Raw genomic sequence first — 18821 nt, 5'->3', positions numbered from 1 at the left:
GTGCTGCTGTGGGTGACAGTCAGGGGGCCGAGTTACCCTGGAGCAGCTGCAAGTGCTCAGAGCCCCAGGAGGCTCACATTCCCAACGTTATCAGTCTGTTCTTACGACACTTGGCGGGGAAGAGCAACTGAGCAACTTTTTTCAGCTGAGGCCTCAGAATTGGAGGGGACCGTCACCAAAGCCACCCGTCCTCAAAATGCAGGGAGAGGAGTTCCTGTTATGGCTCAGCAGTGACAAACCCAACTAGTATCCATGAGGATGGGGGTTTGATCCCTGGCCTTGCTCAGCAGGTTAAGGATCTGGTGTTGCTGTAGCTGTGGTGTAGGCCAGCAGCTGCAGCTCCAGTTCAACCCCTAGCCTGGAAACTTGCATATGCTGTGGGTGCAGCCCTAAAAAGACCAAAAAAAAAAAAAAAAAAGACATGAGGTGGCACGTTACTGGATGGAAACCCAACAGCCCCTCAGAACAAGTCCTACCCGAATCCAGTCACACGTTTTCTGACTTGGGGAGTGAGTATTCCAGAGGCCAAGAGGGTGAGACAAACTTAGGGGGAAAGAATGAAGCATAGTTGCTTCTCTCCATGCTGTCACACTTGAGGCGTACCTAGAATGTCCTGAGGTCAGACTCGCTCCAGTAGAAGGAGAAATCCCAGCCGTCAAGTAGACTCAATAGAAGATTCTCTTACATCCACGCCTGCTGCTTCCTGGAAAATAGTTCACCTTTCACACATGGCACCATTTGCTAATAATGAAGAATCAGTAATGAAGCTAATAATAGATAACAGCACTTGTCCCCAAAGAGTTTCCCCTTGAGCCATCCAGAAGAACCGCAGTGGGTGCTGCTACCCTGTTGGTAGCAGCAAAGAGGGACCCAGGTGTACGACTCACTCAGCACAGCCGATTCAGGGCAGAGGAAGGACCCCGAGCTCCGGCCTGTCCTCAGTTCACTTCGCAGCACCCAGAGAGCAGGTGCAGGTGGCACTGCTTAGCCTCCCACAACCCACACTGCTGCTGCATTCAGGTCTGGGTCCTATGGGGTAAGCACAAGCCTGCCTGGAGGAGGTGGCTGTGAACAGAAGGCCTGCACGCCTGTGCAACTGGACACGCGGGACCAGGTTCTCACTCCCGAGCCTGCAGACCGCTGCATGTGTACACACACACACACACACACACGTACACGTGTGGGGGGGGGTGGGGGGGAGTGGTTTTCTCCCAGGACCTTATTGGGCCTGGCTGATCTGTTCCTGGACCATATTCTTCCATGTCTATCATGGCAGAATTCTGTTTGCTGCCCTAAAATAAGGCAGCAGGAGGAAAGAACAGCTTTTTAGTGTCTTTAATTAGGCAACAGGAAAAAACACAGTCTGGCTGGAAATTACCACTTGAAGCTGGGCTGCTGCCAAGAGAGCAGAACAAGCTCCCTGCACTCGGATAAGTGAGAGAGCCATTGATTCTGGGGACATACTTGGGACTTGGGTAGCAAGCAGCCCCCTCCCTCCTGGAAAGGAAGCTGGTTCTCAGTCTCCCTCTGGCCTTTATAGCTGCCCATTGCACACGCACATCTTAATTAAACATGTGCCCTTTTCCTTAAGCAGCTCTTTACTGTTGGGACAGGTCAAAAACAAAACAAACAAAAAAACCCCTCATCTCCATTGTGAAAACCAGGTAGAATCAGATCTGGAAGTCATTGTAAACACAGACCTGGAACCCCAGGGTGGCATTTTTACAGCCACCAATCCTGCCTCAACCTGCAGGGCACAGTTTCCCTGGCTGCTGGCGGAAGCCCTTGAATATGTCACAGCTGGTGATTTAACCTGCTTCCAATTAGTGACAAGAATTTGAAGGTATTTTGGAGCTGCTTAGTGGGAATTAAGCCACCCACTTCGTCTGCATCGATAACCTTTAAGATGTCTTGTAGAGCTGAGGGGGATTTTTCCCTGGTGAAGTGATCCCCCCACCCAGCTTCCCCTGCCCCCACCCCCTGCCACTGCCCAAAAGTCACCACTATAAAACCAAAAGCACCTTTTTAGTAAACCTTGCCACTGATGTTACCCTCCATCCCCACCCCAAAGGGGCATTCTAGTATCAGGGGTCCAGAGGACAGTAGCGGCCAATAGTTCAGTCAGCCCTACTGTAAGGGTCATGGAAGGATCACAGGGCCTCCTCACTTTTGCCCCAGAAGGTAAGTAGCTGCTCAGAGAGACCACCTTTCCTCCAAGGCCATCACAGTACAGGGCACAGAAACCCTGACCCCCACCACCGCCCAGGTGAGGCTGGCCTCCCCTTGTCCCCCCGCCCCCTCCGCACAGAGCTAGGTCTGAGGCCCATTCTTCACTGGGAGACCCGTGTGGGACTCCTTGTGCTTCTCCAACTGGTCTTCTCAGGCTCTGAGCACTTGTTCCCTTGCTGCGGGGCGGCGGGGGGGCAGTGAGCACGAGTGTCCACAGGATGTCTGTAATCTGAGGATCCACCCCCCACAAGGGCAGGTCAAACCCGGAGAGATGGCAGCCAGAGCTCCAGCGGGGTCTGCCTCTGGCGCTCTAATCCAAATGAGCATCCTAGCTTCGGGAGGATTCTTCGGATGACCGTGTTAGGGCTCGGTTCTCAAAATTTCTGCAACACAGCTGTCAAGCATCCGGTCAGAGTCGAGAGGATCCCGTATGTCTCACTCACCACTGCTCACCCAATAGAACACAGCACCACAAGCAAAAAGATTTTTCTATCAAGGACAGGAAAGACCAAATGGTTGATAACGTCCAGAGATGCCTGTTTTATTTCTAAGTGGTTGCATTTCAGGCTGGTGGCATCAAGTAACAGTCTCATTACCAACTAACTGTACCTCTGAACTACAAATCAACAATCCAACTCAGCAGGGAGCAACGGTGTCAACAGCTAATTGGGGGAGGGGGGAGCTGGCTTTTCCAAATAAATGGTCTTGGTTGGCTGTGAGTGGAGCCAAGGGTGAGGCCTGAGATTATTTTAAAGACCCTGACACCTGGTTGAGATGGGCTGAAACCCTGTGACTCTCTAGGTGAAGCCTCCATCCCAAATCCTAAGAGCACAGCTGTTACCTTCTTTTTTGGTGACCAGTTCAGCCCGAACAAGGCGCGGAGCTGGGCCTCGCAGAGTGGACCCAGGGCCCGCTTTCGTCTGACCTGTGCTCGGCCGGCACTCCCACTTAGGGCACAGCTCTTTCTGCAAGTTCTTAGGAAAAAGCTAGGCTTCTGGGAATTTGTCTCTTTTTAGTTCTGCTTTAAGAAAAGGGAATGCGGGGGTAGCCAAGGGTGGCCACATGGGCCTCAGCAGAGCTCCTGAAGCCCCAGGCCCAGAGCCGGCGAGTCAGGTCAGCGCTGCTGAGAGGTCCTCCTCTGGGCACAAAGAGCCACAGCATCTTGGGAACTCAACAGAATTCCACGAGTAGGGACTGTTCATCTGAGAAGGCAGAAGCTGGGAGAAGGTCAAGATCAAGGAAGAAAGAGCTAGAAGGAAAAACCAGCGGCTCTTTCTTAGCACGTGGGAGGCGCTCCATCAAAGTAAGCAATCGCCACGTGAATCACCACTGTGGCTACCCTTTTTCTCACCAGAAAAGAACACAAGCTTCCTTTGAGATGTGGAGGCCCCCTGCCCGAATCTGACAAGCTGGTGTTTCTCCCTCAGACCCGGACGGACCCAGTCCCTTCGGGAAGGATGCTCTCGCCCGCAGCTCTGCGCGGAGGCTCCCGCCGGCGCGACCCACTCCTGTCTCTGGACTGCTTGGGCTCTGCGCATGCGTGCTGGCACCTGAAGCGGAGCCAGCGACTCTGCCCCCGGGTGCCCACTTGGCAGAAGGACACCCTGGCAAATCTGTCACCAAGAGCCAGCGGCTGAGAGCGCGCTGCAGTCCCAGTTCCGGCCAGGTCACGCCGCCCTGCGAATCCCAAGCAGAGTCTGCAGACATGGTGGGTTCTCCTGCCGCCGAGAGGATGCGCACCCTAGGGCGCTAGCTGAGGAGTTAATGCAGAAAACAAGGCACCACAGAGAGGTTGGACACTTGGGTTGTGTGACTCGGGACACGCTGGAAAAGTCCAAGGGGGGAGGGAAGGAAGGGGGGAGGGGGGAGGAGTGAGTTTTAAATAATGTCCCCGGAAGCCGGAGCCCCACTAGATGGGCTCTGGTTTGAGCTTTTCTGCTAGGAAGTCATTCACAAAGGCCTCCACAATGGCAGGGGTGATCTCCTCCACGTCCATCACGTACTTGGCCCGGGCTGACATGTCCAGAATGGTGAGCAAAGGGGCAGCCTCGGGCAGGTTGGTGTAATCTCGCAGGGAGTCGGTCATGTCATCCTGGAATCAGCGGAAGGAAAGGAAACCAGTAAGTTTTCAAGCAAGAGGGCAGAGAGCGTCCTGGGCCCGACTTCCCAGCCAGCATGGGCTGCAGCCACCAGCGGCCGACCGCCAGCAAAGATGGGCTCTCAGAACAGGCCCCAAGGGGTCCTGTCCTGCCAAGGTGGAGGGGGAAGGTTGGTTCCGAGTCACCCAAAGCCTCAGGCAAGTCATCTTCATTAGCATGAAGGCAATTTTAACTTGTAAAAACGGGATATCATTTGATTACTTACTTGTGCAGCCCCCGCTGTAGGCTGAGGCCAGTCTAGACTTCAATCTCAGAAAGTTTTTAACCAAACGGCCCCCTGCCCCCACCCCACAGCTTCGGGGGCGGGGCCAGGGCAGAGGGGTCGCACCGCCAGTTCAGAAGCCGGGCTCCCAAAGGGCTCGTGCGGGTTTCCTGGGTCGCTGTATTTATCATGCGTTCCCAGGACTGTCCGGGTGGACATCCCAGTATCACGTGCAGCTTTATGAAGGACAAAGGCAATCACAGAAGTCCAGAGACAAGGAGAAAGAGCTGTAGGGGGCAACCATCTGAGCTGACCTTTCTTGCGGCCGATGACTGGAAATGGGCTCTACAGCCCCAGCCACAAGTTGTCTCACTATATGACATACCAAGGAATGAAAACACCCAAGTTGCCCTGCAGAAAAAAGGCTCGGGGGTATTCCCAGCCTTAAATGCTGGCGAGCAGGAGGATCACCAGTTTTTGAAACAAAAAACACTTCTTTCTAAAAGGGCAGTTCTTTAGGGGGGAGGATCATATTCCCCCCCACCCCCGCTCCCCGCCCTATAAAGAACACGCACTTCCCAGTAATGCCAAGTGATTCAGCATCTCCAGCACCGTTCACCTGACTTAGGCCCTCCATTTGGGTTAATGCACAATCTCCACGATAAACAGAGGGGAGACACCTGGACAAATACCGTACATCAAACTCCCATTAGAGGCCTAGGCCAACGCCAGTGCCGCAGCCTCCCCTCCTCTCCCCCTCAGCAAACACGGGGAGGTGAATTTTATTGTCTGTTTAGGCTTTGGAAGGGCCAACTTCTGCCTGCTGGAGTGGACAGGATCAAGACAAGGGAGGGGCCCCTCAGAACATGAGGGGCTAGGGTCCTGAGCTCAGAGGCACTCAGGTGGTGCCTAAGGTCCCGGGACCCTGTGTCCTTGCTCCTTCCAGGCTGCCTTGCTTCTGAGGTCAGGCAACTGGACCAAGAGGGCTGCCGTCTGGAGCCATGGAGGCCCCCGGGCCTCTGTCAAACTCCCTGGTCCAGGGCTCCCTCTCCCCTGGGCTGGGCCAGCCCCGATGCGGACCTGTGGACAGGCGAGGGGGCGCAGGGCTTCTGGAGGCGCTCCTGACGGCACATTCACTCGGCCACCCACTTAAGGTGGGACTAGGGCAGGGTACTTCTCAGAGCCCAGGTCTCCTAAGTCCTGTAAAATGGACCCAATAACGGCTCACGGGGGGCTCCTTGAGGCGGGAGAGCCGGCCGGCGGGACTGGGAGCCGCCCTGCCTCTCAGAGCCTCCCTTTCCTCTCCCGTGAGGTAGCCACGCCAATGCCGTTGCCGGCCCAGCCCGAGAGGGAGCGGGGCGTGGAGGTGCAGGTGAGGCCCCTGGCTCCGGGGCTGCGTTTACGAGGCCTGCCCGGCTCCTTTTCAGCCGCGTTTCTAAAGCAGCGGCCCCTAGAGCCCTCCAGCCCCACCCCCGCGCCGGCTCTGCCCTTTCTCTCCCGCGCCCATCTTTCTTCTCCGAGAAAAGGGGTTAGAGCTGAATACGTTGAGAGGCGCTCCGTTTGTGCTTTGTGTGCAACAAGCCTGTGTGGCCCCAAGGCAGGGTCCTGTGAACTTGCTTTGTTCCCTCCACCCCAGGGCTGAGCAGGGACGTCAGCTGCCTCCCCGGGGCCCGCCGAGCAGGGGCGGCTATTGCGGTGATGAATGGGTGGTTCAGGGTGTCTGGCCGCCGTGCGACCCCTGGGATGCAAACACAGCGGGAAACGAGCGCAGGGCTCTGACCAACTGGAGGTACAGAGGCGAGCAAAGAAGGCCGGGGGCTTCAAAAAGTGCATCTGTCAATAACCGGCTTAGGCCGCCGCCTCTTGGGGGGAGGCCGCGGAGCATGCGCAGGGGATGGCTCCGGGGGTGGGGACCAAGGTGGCGCGGCTGCGCAACCGCGACCATCTTGTGGATTCTCAGGTCAGCGGGACCCCGGCTCCCATCCCGCAGAACGCTGCCTGCCTGCTCCCGCCCGGCTGGAGACCCTCTAGGGTCAGCCCCGGGGGGAAGCGCTAGGGACGCTGGCCGTGTCCGCACGCCCCGGGCCGCCTGGGTGACTAACTGTAGGTCAGAGGGGCGGCTCCCACTGGGATCCCTTGTGGGAAAAGCCCACTTTGCTCCCAGCATGGAGAGAGTTAAGTGTTGATCTTTGTGGCTCCCCAGCAGCCTGGCTAGGGAACAGCCTGGGTGCCAGGGTAGGGGTGCAGGGGTCTGTCCTGGAGTGGGGGGCTCCTCTGCTGTGAGGTTGCTGCAAAAGTGGCAGAGGGAAGCGGTAGGGGCTGGAATTGGTCTTCCATGACTGATGGCACCCTTCGACGCTACATTTGTCTGGGGATCCTTCTAGAAGCACTGTCACTCCAGATCCCAGGGCCCCTTCAGACTTCCCCGAGGGCTGCATCACTTGTGTTCTAAAAGCCAGCCAGCTAAGCCAGCCCTGGTGGCACTCACCTCCCCGGCCACAAAGAATAGAAGCGGCGCCTCCTCCTCTTTGGCTTTGTACTTGGCGATGATCTTCTCAGCTATTGGCTGGATCAGCTGCTTGGCTGCCTCGGACTCTCCATCATCCTCAGAATCTGTGATGGAGAGAGGAAGACACAGGGAAACCCTGGCTTGTCGATCAGAGTGGTGCCCCCTGAGGGGGCCTGGGTCCAGGGCCAGATGGGCCGCCCCTGAATGGAGAAAACCAGCCTTCCGTGGGACGCTGGCCTCGCCTCCCGGGTGCACGAGGGTGTGTCTGCAGGCACAGGCCAGCTTTTGCTCCATGCTCTCACACCCGGGCCCGTGGGAAGAAGTCCCTTCACCAAGTAGCACTAAGACCCCGGCAAACACAGTCCTTTTCACTGAACTCTTGACACAGCTACCTTCGTTGGAAGCTAAGCCTCCCCTAAGCCAGAATGAGATGCCATGACCTCGGATCTCTGACTTCCTAATGGAAATGGCAGAATGGGTGGTGGTAGGTCAGAACTGCGGTCTGGTCAGCAGCACCAGGGCTCTGGGATGCCAGCATCACAGCTGGCAGCAGGACTGGCCTGCGAGGGGATGGCTGACTGCAGGGAGAGCCCCCTTGGGGCACCTCCTGCCTCCGGTGAAACAGCATGGGAGCAGCTCACTCCTGCTGAAGCCTGAACCTGAGAGCAAGTGCAGAGCAGGGGAGGGCAGGTGCCCGCAGGCGACCTCGGCCCAGAAGCACCACACGGCCTAGGAGGCCCTTTAGGCTGTCTCGGCCCACCCTAGGTCCCCAGCTAATTCTCTCTCTGATGCTTTGCCTCTCTGGGACCCTGTTTCCACAACTCAGATGTCCAGGGAGGTTCCCAATGGTCCCAGGCCCCAGGAAAGTCTGCGGCAGGCAGGAAAGTCCCAGGGTGACCGATTCCCCACGGCCATCTCTCCCCAGAGGCCTCTGTCCGCCCCGCGCAGGGCCACCCTACAAGTCAGTCTGCTTCATGAGTCCCTCGAGTCTGCATATTGGCTCCCCTCCTGGCAGCCCCCCAAAACCAGACCTGCGGAGACTTGGGGGGACTTGCTCTGGCCTCTCAGTGAGGTGCAGCTCAGCCAGGATCCCGCTACCGGATTTATTTTGAGTCAGAACCAAGCAACAAGTCTTAAGGCAGAGGGCAATGTGGCCCTTGGCCAGCAGTTGCTCCACCTGCAGAAGGAACCAGGGTCGCCCTAAAGGCCTGCGGGGAGCCCGGGGTTGGTGTTCCTGTGTCCTCCTGCCAGGCAGAGCGGTCAGTCGCCCGCTGAACACCAGAGTGGGAGAGGCGGGGACACAGAGGGGCTCTAGGCCCAGAGATGCTGCTGGGGGGCCGAGTGCACAGGTGAGCAGCAGCTGGGGAAGAGCCTTGGCCTGAGGGGGCCCGGCCCCCTGCAGCTGCTGTGCTTCAACCCCGCCTCCAACACTGGGTCTGTTCATCAGGGGGGCCCCCAGGGCTTCCTCAGGGGCCCTGACCTCTTCTTCCCAGCTGGCAGCCAGAGCAGCTAGAAAGGAAAGCACAGCAGCAGCTCCCAGAACACCTCCCCCCCTACGGGGGGGTAGGGGGGCAGAAACATGAATAAATCACTGGGGTCGAAAGCTCAGCGGCTGGAGACAAAGACACAGGCTCCGCATTGCTGGCGACAGAAAAAAGCCAGAGGGACAAATTCCGCCCACAGTGAGCTCTGCCCACCCTGTCCCTTGTCCCGCCCTGGGGTTTGGGGCTCCCACTGAGCTTCATACCTACAAAAAGGACGAGGCAGGGGCCCTCGTTGAGCTGCACAGCATTGGAGTCAGAGAGCTCCAGCACGGGCTTGGGGTGCCACGGGAAGCCCCTGCAGTCCTCGTCGTTCAGCACCTCCACCCGCCCCTGGCGCGTGATCACTTCCCCCTGCGGGTCCAGCACGATGAGGGTGGGGATGCCTGCAAGAGACAGCGAGCTTGGCCACGGCCCTCCAGTCTCCGGGAGGCCCCCCAGGACACGATTCAGCCCGAGGGCCCAGGATGGAATCCAAGCTCAGCCTCAGAAGAGCCACGGAACCCCCCTGGGTCTGCAGGTAACAGCTCCACGAAACCCCAAGCAAGTCGCCGCCCATCTCTGCGCCTCGGGACCTCTGCTGCCACGTGGTGAAAGCACTGCGGTTCCTACCTTATCCCACTACGTAAAGATCGATGAGGCTGTGTGTTTAAGAACTCAGCATGGAGAAGCCCCACGAAGCGGAAGCCGCTCCCCCACCTGCAGGGAGTCTGAACCTAAGGAGGTGGTGGGAACACACACTCCCCAAAGCACGAAGCACGCAGCCCAGCAGAGATCCAGGGCAGGAGAGCCCCACGCCGGCGAGCACGGGGCGGGGGGCTGTGCAGGGAGGAGCCTGGCGGGAGGAGAAAGCTGGCCGCCAGTGAGCCAGCTCCCTGTCCCCCATCTCCAGCCCTGCTGCCTGGGGAGGTTCCAGCACCTGCTCTGAAGGGGACGCTCCCTGGTGGGAACATGCTGATGGCAATGCTGCCACCCCCACATTGGTGTCCAGGGCTGGGCCAAAACGCTCAACACAACGCCCCCCTCCAACCAAAAGGCCTCAAATGCAAAATCAGAGGAAACCGACCCCCTCCTGGGTCGCACTGGCATTTGAGTTTTCCACCTCCCTGCTCTTTGCATCCCACTCCTCGCTGCATCTCCTCCAGCCAGGGCTACACCCCACCAACCACAGCCCACAGAGGCAGCCTCGGCCCTGCCCTTTGGGGACACTTGTCTCTCCACTGGCAGCTGGTCCCCTCCCCCGCTTACACTAACCAGCCGCCTCCCCTCCGGAGCTGACCAGAGCTTTAATTTTATATGGGCCGGTGAAAGCCGGAGCAATTGAATATTTATGGATTCCACAGCACTCGGTTGGTAATTTGCTCCACTGACATTTTACTTCTCCGTGGGGGGACGGGGGTGCCAAGGTACCAGAAATATAGCCGTGGCATTTCGTAACCTGCCCGGTGGCCAGAGCAGTGGGCATGCAGGGGTGGGCCTGTCTTCAAAAGGAAAAAAGAGTCCATTATGTTCACACCTAGTAGAAGAGGTGGCTCGGTGTGTTGGGGAACGGGTCCAGAGAGAAGCAGGCTCGGGGCGCTGCCTTTCCCATGACACACATCACACACAAAGGCACGCGGCCACAGCCGGCGCTCCCGGGGGCTCTCAGGACGCGCCCAGGGCTGGCCAGGCCTCCTGGGCGGTGCGTCAGACCACAGGAGACCCAGGCATTTCCAGCCGCATCTTCACAGCTGCACGTCATCGCCCAGAGGCCTGGGGCTCAGCTCAGGTGTGTCCTCATCCCAGGCTGGGCTTGGGTCAGTGGCCCGAAGGGAACCACTGGCGCCCAGGACAGGCCGGCCAGTGCAGAGGAATGCATCCCCAGCGCCAGGCCCCATCTCAAAAATGTTTTGGCCAAGTTCGTGTGTGTGTGTGTTTTTAGGGCTACAACCATGCCATATGGAAGTTCCCAGGCTAGGGGTCGAATCAGAGCTGCAGCTGCTGGCCTACACCACAGCCACAGCAACACGGGATCCGAGCTGCCTCTACAACCTACATACACCACAGCTCACAGTAATGATGGATCCTAAACCCCTTGAGTAGGGCCAGGGATCGAACCCACATCCTCACGGGTACTAGTCAGATTTGTTACTACTGAGTCACAATGGGAACTCCTAGCCAAATTCTTTAATCGGTTTCTGAAATTGGGCAATTTCAAGTGTTGGGTTAAACCAGGACCCACCCACTGTCAGGTTAGATTAGACACGGCAGCAGCCTGTATGTAGTCCGGATGTGGGATGCTCAGTTGGTCTGCGGGGGACACGCAGGTGTGGGGGATGGAGGAGGACAAGTAAAATCCACAGGTAGAGAAGCCCACTTCCTGAAACCGGTGCCTCAGTTTCCCCAAGTGACTGCTCTAAGGGGCTTCTTCATCCCCATGGCTGTGGTCTGTCTCAGTTCTGGCCGGTGGGGACCAGGATAGCAGGGCAGGGACACGACGCACCGCCCCCCCCCCGCCCCCCGGCCACACTAAGGAGTCCTCAGCAGACTCCATCGAGAAGCAGCGCCCCTGGGCCGCAGGTATGCACCCCTCCCCCACGGTTACGCAAAAGCAAAGGCCCCATTGTATTGGGTGCTTTGACCACCGAAGCCGTGTCTGGGAGCCCACGAGGACCAGGTGCATGTGACCGTGGAGCATAAACAGAAAATGACTCGGTACAGCCACCGCAGACTTCAACCCAGAGAAGCCCACGGCTGGCACGAGGACAGGGAGAAAGAACCGACAGACACCGGCATCGCTCAGCCTTGGGTTAGTTCGGTGCTGAGTGTGGCTGCTCTTCCAGGGGTGAACCAGCAGGTGAGACGCTGTTCCGGGGTGAACTCTCAGGCGCACCTGCTGCGCTCACCCGGCACAGGGACCTCGCTCACTCCCGGGAGTACAGTTACCCTCCCTCTGTGATGGTCAAGTCACCCACCCAAGGCCCCCTGGCAGGCAAGGGGCCCAGCTGGGACAAGAACCCTGGTCTGCCTGTTGGAAACGCTGCTGCGGTTTCTTCCAGGCCAGCCGCTGGCGGGGGACGCCCATCTGCAGGGAGGAGCTGGGCAGGGCCCCGCACAGCCCTCTCCGCACCACCCACCGCCCACTCTCTACTCTGAGGCTGAGAAGCCCTCCCCTTCCTCCCCCCGTCACGCCTTCCCTGCTCCCCCATCCCCTGCAGCAGGTCCCCCGAAGCAGAGGCTTCTAAGGAGAACTGAGGGCAGAGCCTCTAACGGGAAACTTAAAGGGACTGGAAAATGTCTCATCGATGCCTTTGTACCAAATAACTTCCACACCAGCAAGGGGCTTCTCTAAAGGGAAAGAAAAAGGAGCAGTTTGTCTCTGCTTCTCTTGAACGTGTGGTTTCCCAGCTGCGCTGCCCAGGACGGGTGGGGGTTCAAGTACAGTGAGGATTCAGAGGCAGATCCAGGCAAATCACCTCCCCTCTCATTTCCACAGCTGCCAAATGGGGGCAGCGAGAGTTTCCTCTTATTTGGGTGCAGGAAGGAATAAACGAAGGAATAAAATGCTTTTCCGCAGAGTATCTGGTCCACGGTAAGTACTCCGTAAACATTAGCTCCTATTATAAATAAGTTCATTTTATTATTTTTTCATCATCCCTAAGTTGATCATTTGGCTTGCAAGAAGGGACACAAAACTGCTGCCTTGCTCTGGTGAGATAAACAGAAACCTCCCCTCTGGCTGGAGGGAGTGAACTAAAGAAACAGAAGACGGAGCCGAAGCTGATGCTACAGGGATGGTTCCAGGGACCGTGTGGCGCCTGCCACGCGTGGGGTGCTGTTCTCTCACCGGCGCCACCCAGAGCGGAACCTCTGGGCACAGAACGCACGCTCTATGCTCCTACAGAGGGCTTCGGCCCCAAGCCCTGCCCGGGGTGGACCAGAGCAGTGCCTCAGAAACCCCCTTCTCCATGTCCCTCAAATCCTAGGAAGAAAGAACAAGGCCTAAGAACTCAGCTCCAAAAGGTTTCCTCCGGGGAGGAGCCGACGGGTGAGACAATCTCAAAGCCACGTGGACTAAGACGGCCACACGGTTGCGTTTGAATGCTTTCCTTTCTCTTTTTTTTTTTGGGAGGGGGCGCCCATGGCATGTGGGAGTTCCTGGGTCTGGGATCAAACCCAAGCCACAGCAGTGACAACCCCGAATCTGTAACTGCCAGGCTACCTGGGAACTCCCAATGAGCAAACTTTTTTTTTTTCCTTTTTCTTCTTAGGGCTGCACGTGCGGCACATGGAGGTTCCCAGGCTAGGGGTCAAATCTGAGCTGCAGCTACCGGCCTACACCACAGCCACAGCCACAGCCACAGCCACAGTGATGCTGGTTCCAAGTAGTGACTGCGACCTACACCACAGCTCACAGCAATGTGGATCCTTAACCCACCGAGCAAGGCCTGGGATTGAACCCACATCCTCATGGATACTAGTTGGGTTCGTTACTGCTGAGCCGCGACGGAGCCCAACTTTCTTTCTCTGCTTTTAGATGGCAGTGTGATTGCAGAGACTGCTGGGAGTGGGGAAGGGACACTGGGGGAGAGCAGACCCCAGGGCAGGGCAGGAAGAGCGGGTGAGGGCACATGGCAGGGCAGAGGGTCACAGGGTCATGGTAATAAGTGGCCATTACGAAGACTGCAGCAAGATGGAAAGTGTTTGTAACATGTGGCTAAATACAAAACACAGGCATTCTCCTGTGACGCAGTGGGCTAGGGATCTGGCATTGTCACTGCAGCGGTTTGGGTCGCTGCTGTGGTGCAGGTTCAGTCCCTGGTCCGGGCACTTTCACATCCCACAGGGGCAGCCAAGTAAGAAAAGAAAATACAGATCACACAGCACGATGTGTACAATCACAACTCCATAGAGATATCCTTGTAGGCAGAGATATCCTTGTAGGCAGAGACCAAAGCGACTCAGAAAAGTGAAACCCTTAGGCTAGGAAGGCAGGAATGTGGGTGAGACCGATATATGAGTTTTCTCAAATGGTGTTGCAATAAATGCTTTGACAGAATAAAAATCAAACAAGACCCAAAGGGCACTAAGGATGGGCCACCAAATACAGTCCATCCACCGGCCACATGAACGGTCAATTCCATCCCCACAGCCCTCTTCTCCCTTGACCCTTCCCCTGCTGGGGGAGCTCAGGAAAGGAAGAGGGAGCTGGTCTGGGGGTGAAGCTCAGAGAAATGCAGGGGAGGTCAAAGGGATGAGACTGGGTCCACTTGAACTTGGCCAGCGGGCCCATGTACCCACGACAGGAGGCACCATGACAACGTCTACGACAGCAATGTTCGGAGGTCCCACTGTGGCTCTGCAGAAACGAATCTGATTAGCATCCATGAGGACACAGGTTCCATCCCTGGCCTCGCTCAGTGGGTTAAGGATCCACTGTTGCCATGAGCTGTGGTGTAGGTCGCAGATGCAGCTCAGATCCTGCGTGGCTGTGGCTGTGGCGTAGGCCAGCGGCTACAGCTCTGATTCTCCCTCTAGCCTGGGAACCTCCATCTGCTGCGGGTGCGGCCCTGAAAAAGACAATAAAAAAGGGCAATGCTCTTGTACTACAGAAAACCCAGAAACAACCACGTATCCTCCAGCAGCGCAGCAGATAACAGACCTGCGCCACGACGCCCTTCCCAGCACCGACGGGAAATGAACCAGATATAAATATCAACAGGGAAAGATCTCAAAACCATAATATTTAGTGCCAACAGCAAGCTGCAGAATGACAGCACAGCATGTCAGCACTTAAGTACGCTTCTAAAAACATGCCCAGCACGGCTACACATTACTCACGGCTTCACAGAGATGCAGTGAACCTATGAAAATGGATTCGGAAAATTCACGTTCAATGGATGGTGGTGTCACGCCCCCGCCACGGAGAAGGAAGAGCGAGGCTCTGCGAGGAGGAGTCAATGCTCCTATCTGTTTACTTTGTTTTTCTTTTGTATTTTTAAATTTTTCTCTTAGTATAGTGAATTTACAATGTTCTGTCAATTTCCGCTGTACAGCAAAGCGACCCAGTTACACACACACACACACATATCCTTTTGCTCACATTCTCCTCCATCCTTTCATTCATTTATATTTTAAATACCCAAAGCAAAAACATCAATTCTAGGCGGTGGCCACGTGGGTGTTTGTTACATTCTTCTTCTTTTTCTTTTTTCCCTGTTCTCAAAATGAAACAAGAGGAGCAGGAGAGCCCTGAGGCTGCTCGGTAGGTTCCGGAGCAGCCCCCAGCCTCCCCCCGGCCCCGGCCAGGTGGCCCAGCTCCAGACAGCCCACACCAGTCCTTTGAATACTGAGAAATACCAACCAAAATCACCAGCGCTGGCCCCTCAGCCGACATAAATCGCCAATGTTTTGTTTCTATAGCAAACAAAGAGATGCTGCCTCAAGTCCATTTTTTGAAAGGGGCAGGGAAGAGTGAAAAGAAAGGGAAAGAGAAGAGGGTGGGAGATGGATGAGGGAGGCAGGGAACAGCGAAAAAGAGAGGAAAAGCTGGGGATCAGGCTAAGGGACCAGAGGGCAACAGGGAGTAGAGACAGACAGACCCCAGGAGGGTGATGGGCCGGCGCCCACTGCTTCTCAGTCCTCCCAGCAGCTGTCCTGGTGGCAGGGCCTCCGTCCACCCCCAGGGGGGCGGGGGAGCAAAGCCAGTGAGGACCCCTGATCTGGGATAAAGGGGGCTCTGAGCCGCCCTGCGAAGGACATGGCGCTCGCCGACGGCCAGCATCACACAGTTGCTGTGGGATTTGTCTTTCGCCAAGTGCAGCTAAACCCTTGCCTTTGAAAGGTGTTTTCCAGCAGCTTATAGGGCCACACATTCCCCTGCCTGCATAACGCTGGGAGTCGGGAGGCCACGCCAGCTACACGTCCCTCCCCATCCCCAAAAGGAAATGGATGGGGGCCAAATGCCAGGGCCTTGGTAAACTCAGGCAGCCCCGTGAGGACAGCAGGCCACACAGCCCAGGCTCAGCCCAGAGCGCCCCAGGAAGCCGGTGACCAGCCTGGGAGCAAACCCAGCAAGACCTGCCATGGGTCCTGCCATCTGTGAAAGGCATGAGTTGAGGCACAACCTCAAGATCCAGACTCTCCCATCAGCACCTGGATGGATGGACACCTTGACAAAGTTTCAGCGCTTCTGCAAGGCCTCTGTCAGGATGCTGGCCCACACCGGAAGCCAAGGATGCTCAGGCCCAGCTCCCAAGACGCTCAGAGGATGCATCAGAAATACCAGAGGAGGGAGTTCCCTTTGTGGCTCAGAGGTTAATGAAGCCAACAAGGATCCATGAGGACGTGGGTTCGATCTCTGGCTTCGCTCAGTGGGTTAAGGATCTGCTGTTGCTATGAGCTGTGGCGTAGGTTGCAGACACGGCTCAGATCCTGCATTTCTGTGGCTGTGGTGTAGACCAGCAGCTGCTCCGATTTGACGCCTACCCTGGGAACTTCCATATGCTGCAGGTGTGACCTTAAAAAGCAAAAAAAAAAAAAGGAAGAAAGAAATACCAGAGGCCAACGTGCCTCTGGGACTTCTCTTCCAGTCCAGCTTAAATGTCACCATTGCACTGATCTCCCCTTAAGTAAAATTTTCAAAAAGCCCTGAAGTCCAAAGAGCCAAGTTCAAGGACCACAGCCTGGTGCTCAAGGCCCTCTGAGATGTGGCGTGACCAGACTTATTACCCATTCTGCCCCACAGTACACCTGGGGCATCCTACTCTGTCCTTTGCCCTGGAATGTCCCAAACCTTCTACCTCAACTCCATCCATTCTGGGAGGCCCTGCTCTCCAGGGACCTCTTCCAGGAAGCCTTCCTGGCTTGAGAGCTCCATGCCAGAGTCTCCCGTGAACTCTGATTATTCCATTGTTCCATTTCATTAAATGCTGCCTTGAGAAGGATGCTGTGGGGCTCTTCACACTCTCGTTTCACTGTGCTGTAGTGCATCTCTGGCTTGACAGGGCCAGACGCGGACAGAGCAAGGTGGGCCGGCAAGGTCGGGCAGGCTGCTTGCAGGAGTGAGTCCTAAGGCTGAGCCAAAGAGGCCAGGGATCAAGCGAGCAGTCGGCACAAAACACTGCGCCAGGGAGAGAACCTGCAAGTGAGGAAACAGAAGGCGGGGAGCCGGGAAAGCAGGTAGGTTCAAGTTCAAGAGAGACTAGTACAGACAGCTGGCAGTGTGCACCATGCAGCCAGTGGACCAGGAGCCACAGGCCAGGCCAAGCAGGGCTGGGCTGCAGAGGGCACTTGCTGGCTGGAGCTGGGTTCTGTTGTGTGGCTGCTGGGCTGCTGCTTGCCTGGGCGTGGGCCTTTCCAGATCAGCTTTCTGATCCTCAGCTGGGGGGCGCCTTGACGTCAGGAACCACACTGCCAGGGCCTTAAGAGACTGAGCCAAATGAATGTGTCTCTGAAAAACTCTCCATTTTCTTCCTGCTCAGCTGTGGTTGCCACGTCCTGGCTGTCTGGGCCACACCTAACAACTGTGGCTTCTACCACTGTAATATTTACATGTTAATGGCTAGAGAATCCAAAAGGAGAGTTCCCTTCTCTGCTCTCTGAAGGCAGACAGAAGGGATCGATTTAATTTTTTTGCACCCTGGCAACGTTTGACAGGACATCCTCCAGCCTCAGCTCTGTGTCCAAAACTTGGGTGGAACCTTGCAGGGCTGGGACTTCTCCTTAGGAGATTGCTCTTCTGTGCCCACCCTGCTACCAAGGGCCTTGAGAAGCATCTCACGGAGCACTGGGTGCGTAGAGACCACCCCCCCTCCTATTCTGAAACTGGCTCTGCATGGTACCGACCATCCTTGGGTAACGTATTAATTTCAGGTGACCTCAGGGCCTTAGCACTGACCACCAAGAATACAACCTGCACCTCGCTGGCCTCCACATCTGAGAAAGGGCAACAGCCTCCCTCAGAGATGAAAAAAGGTTGTGCTTCATTGAGGACATGTGCTTGGGAAGAAGACGCCTCCATATAGAGAGACAGCCTGACAGCAGAGTGGCCGGGGGAAGCCCAGCACCTAGCTCTACCTTCGGGGACAAATCCAATCTTTCTCAGTCCTCGTACAAAATGGCACTTATTTGACCAACACCTTTTATTTTCATTTTTATTTTTATTTTTTGCCCATGTGTGTAGCCTGTGGAAGTTCCCAGGCCAGGGACTGAACCCATGCCACTGCAGCAACAACACCTGATCCTTAACCTGCTGAGCCATAAGGGAACTCCTGGCCCATACTTTTTAGGTCTTCAAAAGACAGCATACTCCTTTAGTTATTTCTCAATGTAAATCTCCCTCTGTCCACTCAAGGGCAGCACTGGGACACCGTTCTGGTTTCTTTCTTCCCGCTGAGCTCCGTGTACCGTATTGGTGGTTAGATGGAGCTCAAGAAATAGAATCTTAGGCATTTAAATCTACTCCACCTTTCTTCCAAAAAAGATTTGAGGCAGCTTGAAAAGTGCATGATGTAGGAATTCCCTGGTAGCCTAGCGGTTAAAGATCCAACGTTGTCACTGCTGTGGCTCGGGTTTGATCCCCTGGCCAGGGAACTTCCACATACTGCAGGCGTAACGCAAAAAAAGGAAGAGAAAAGAAAAAAACCCCCCAGTGTGATATAATCTAATAAAAAGAGATGAAAACACTCCCCTGAAAGGAAAACAAGGAAGGAAGCGAAAAAACGAAGCATAGATCAAGGGCCTGCAGAGAAGTGGCCAGCTTCCCCAAACTGCTAAAGGTGATTACAAATTCAGCTCTGAGTTTGCTGGGGGCTAAAGCAAGGAAACACTTGTGATCTATGATGAAATCGAAAGTACACGCAAGGAAAACCTAAAACTAAAAATCCACCTCCATCCTCAAGAGAAGGTCAGTGTTTGCTGGGCGCTATAGAAGAACTTCCTGAGCAGATATGCCTCCAAGTGGGATTTCGAAATGGAAGACTTTGTAGACTTCTGGAGGCCTCTGGGTACACTGCCAGTTCCGCTCCTGAAACGCTGTCCTGATTGACATTCCCACCAGCAGTCTGCGCTCTTCCCGACACTGGGGGTGATCTTTTTTTTTGGGGGGGGGGGAGTAGGGTTCTCTGCAAATGTGATAGATACACATCCAGCATTTGCATCTGTAAATCATGGAAGAAAACGACGCTGACTATTTTTCTCAT

The 18821-nt window shown here is 56.0% G+C and overlaps 1 protein-coding gene across 1 annotated transcript in view; it reads right to left on the bottom strand.

Annotated features, from left to right (window-relative positions):
• Positions 1 to 2745: 2745 nt before the first annotated feature.
• NXN (nucleoredoxin) overlaps positions 2746 to 18821 on the bottom strand; it is a 167468-nt gene continuing 151392 nt past the window's right edge. The window contains exons 6-8 of the mRNA XM_021067528.2: positions 8847 to 9026; positions 7079 to 7203; positions 2746 to 4321 (exon numbers count right to left, since the gene is read on the bottom strand). Coding sequence (XP_020923187.2) covers positions 4139 to 4321; positions 7079 to 7203; positions 8847 to 9026 — 488 coding nt within the window. The 3' untranslated portion in view covers positions 2746 to 4138. The remainder of the gene's footprint in view (positions 4322 to 7078; positions 7204 to 8846; positions 9027 to 18821) is intronic.

Source organism: Sus scrofa, chromosome 12 (genome assembly GCF_054392235.1).
Source record: "Sus scrofa isolate SSC_HxYL_T2T_F1_AM1 chromosome 12, Sscrofa_HxYL_maternal_Yorkshire_Landrace_v2.0, whole genome shotgun sequence".
NCBI lineage: Eukaryota > Metazoa > Chordata > Mammalia > Artiodactyla > Suidae > Sus > Sus scrofa.
This window is presented reverse-complemented; position numbering and strand designations above follow the sequence as displayed.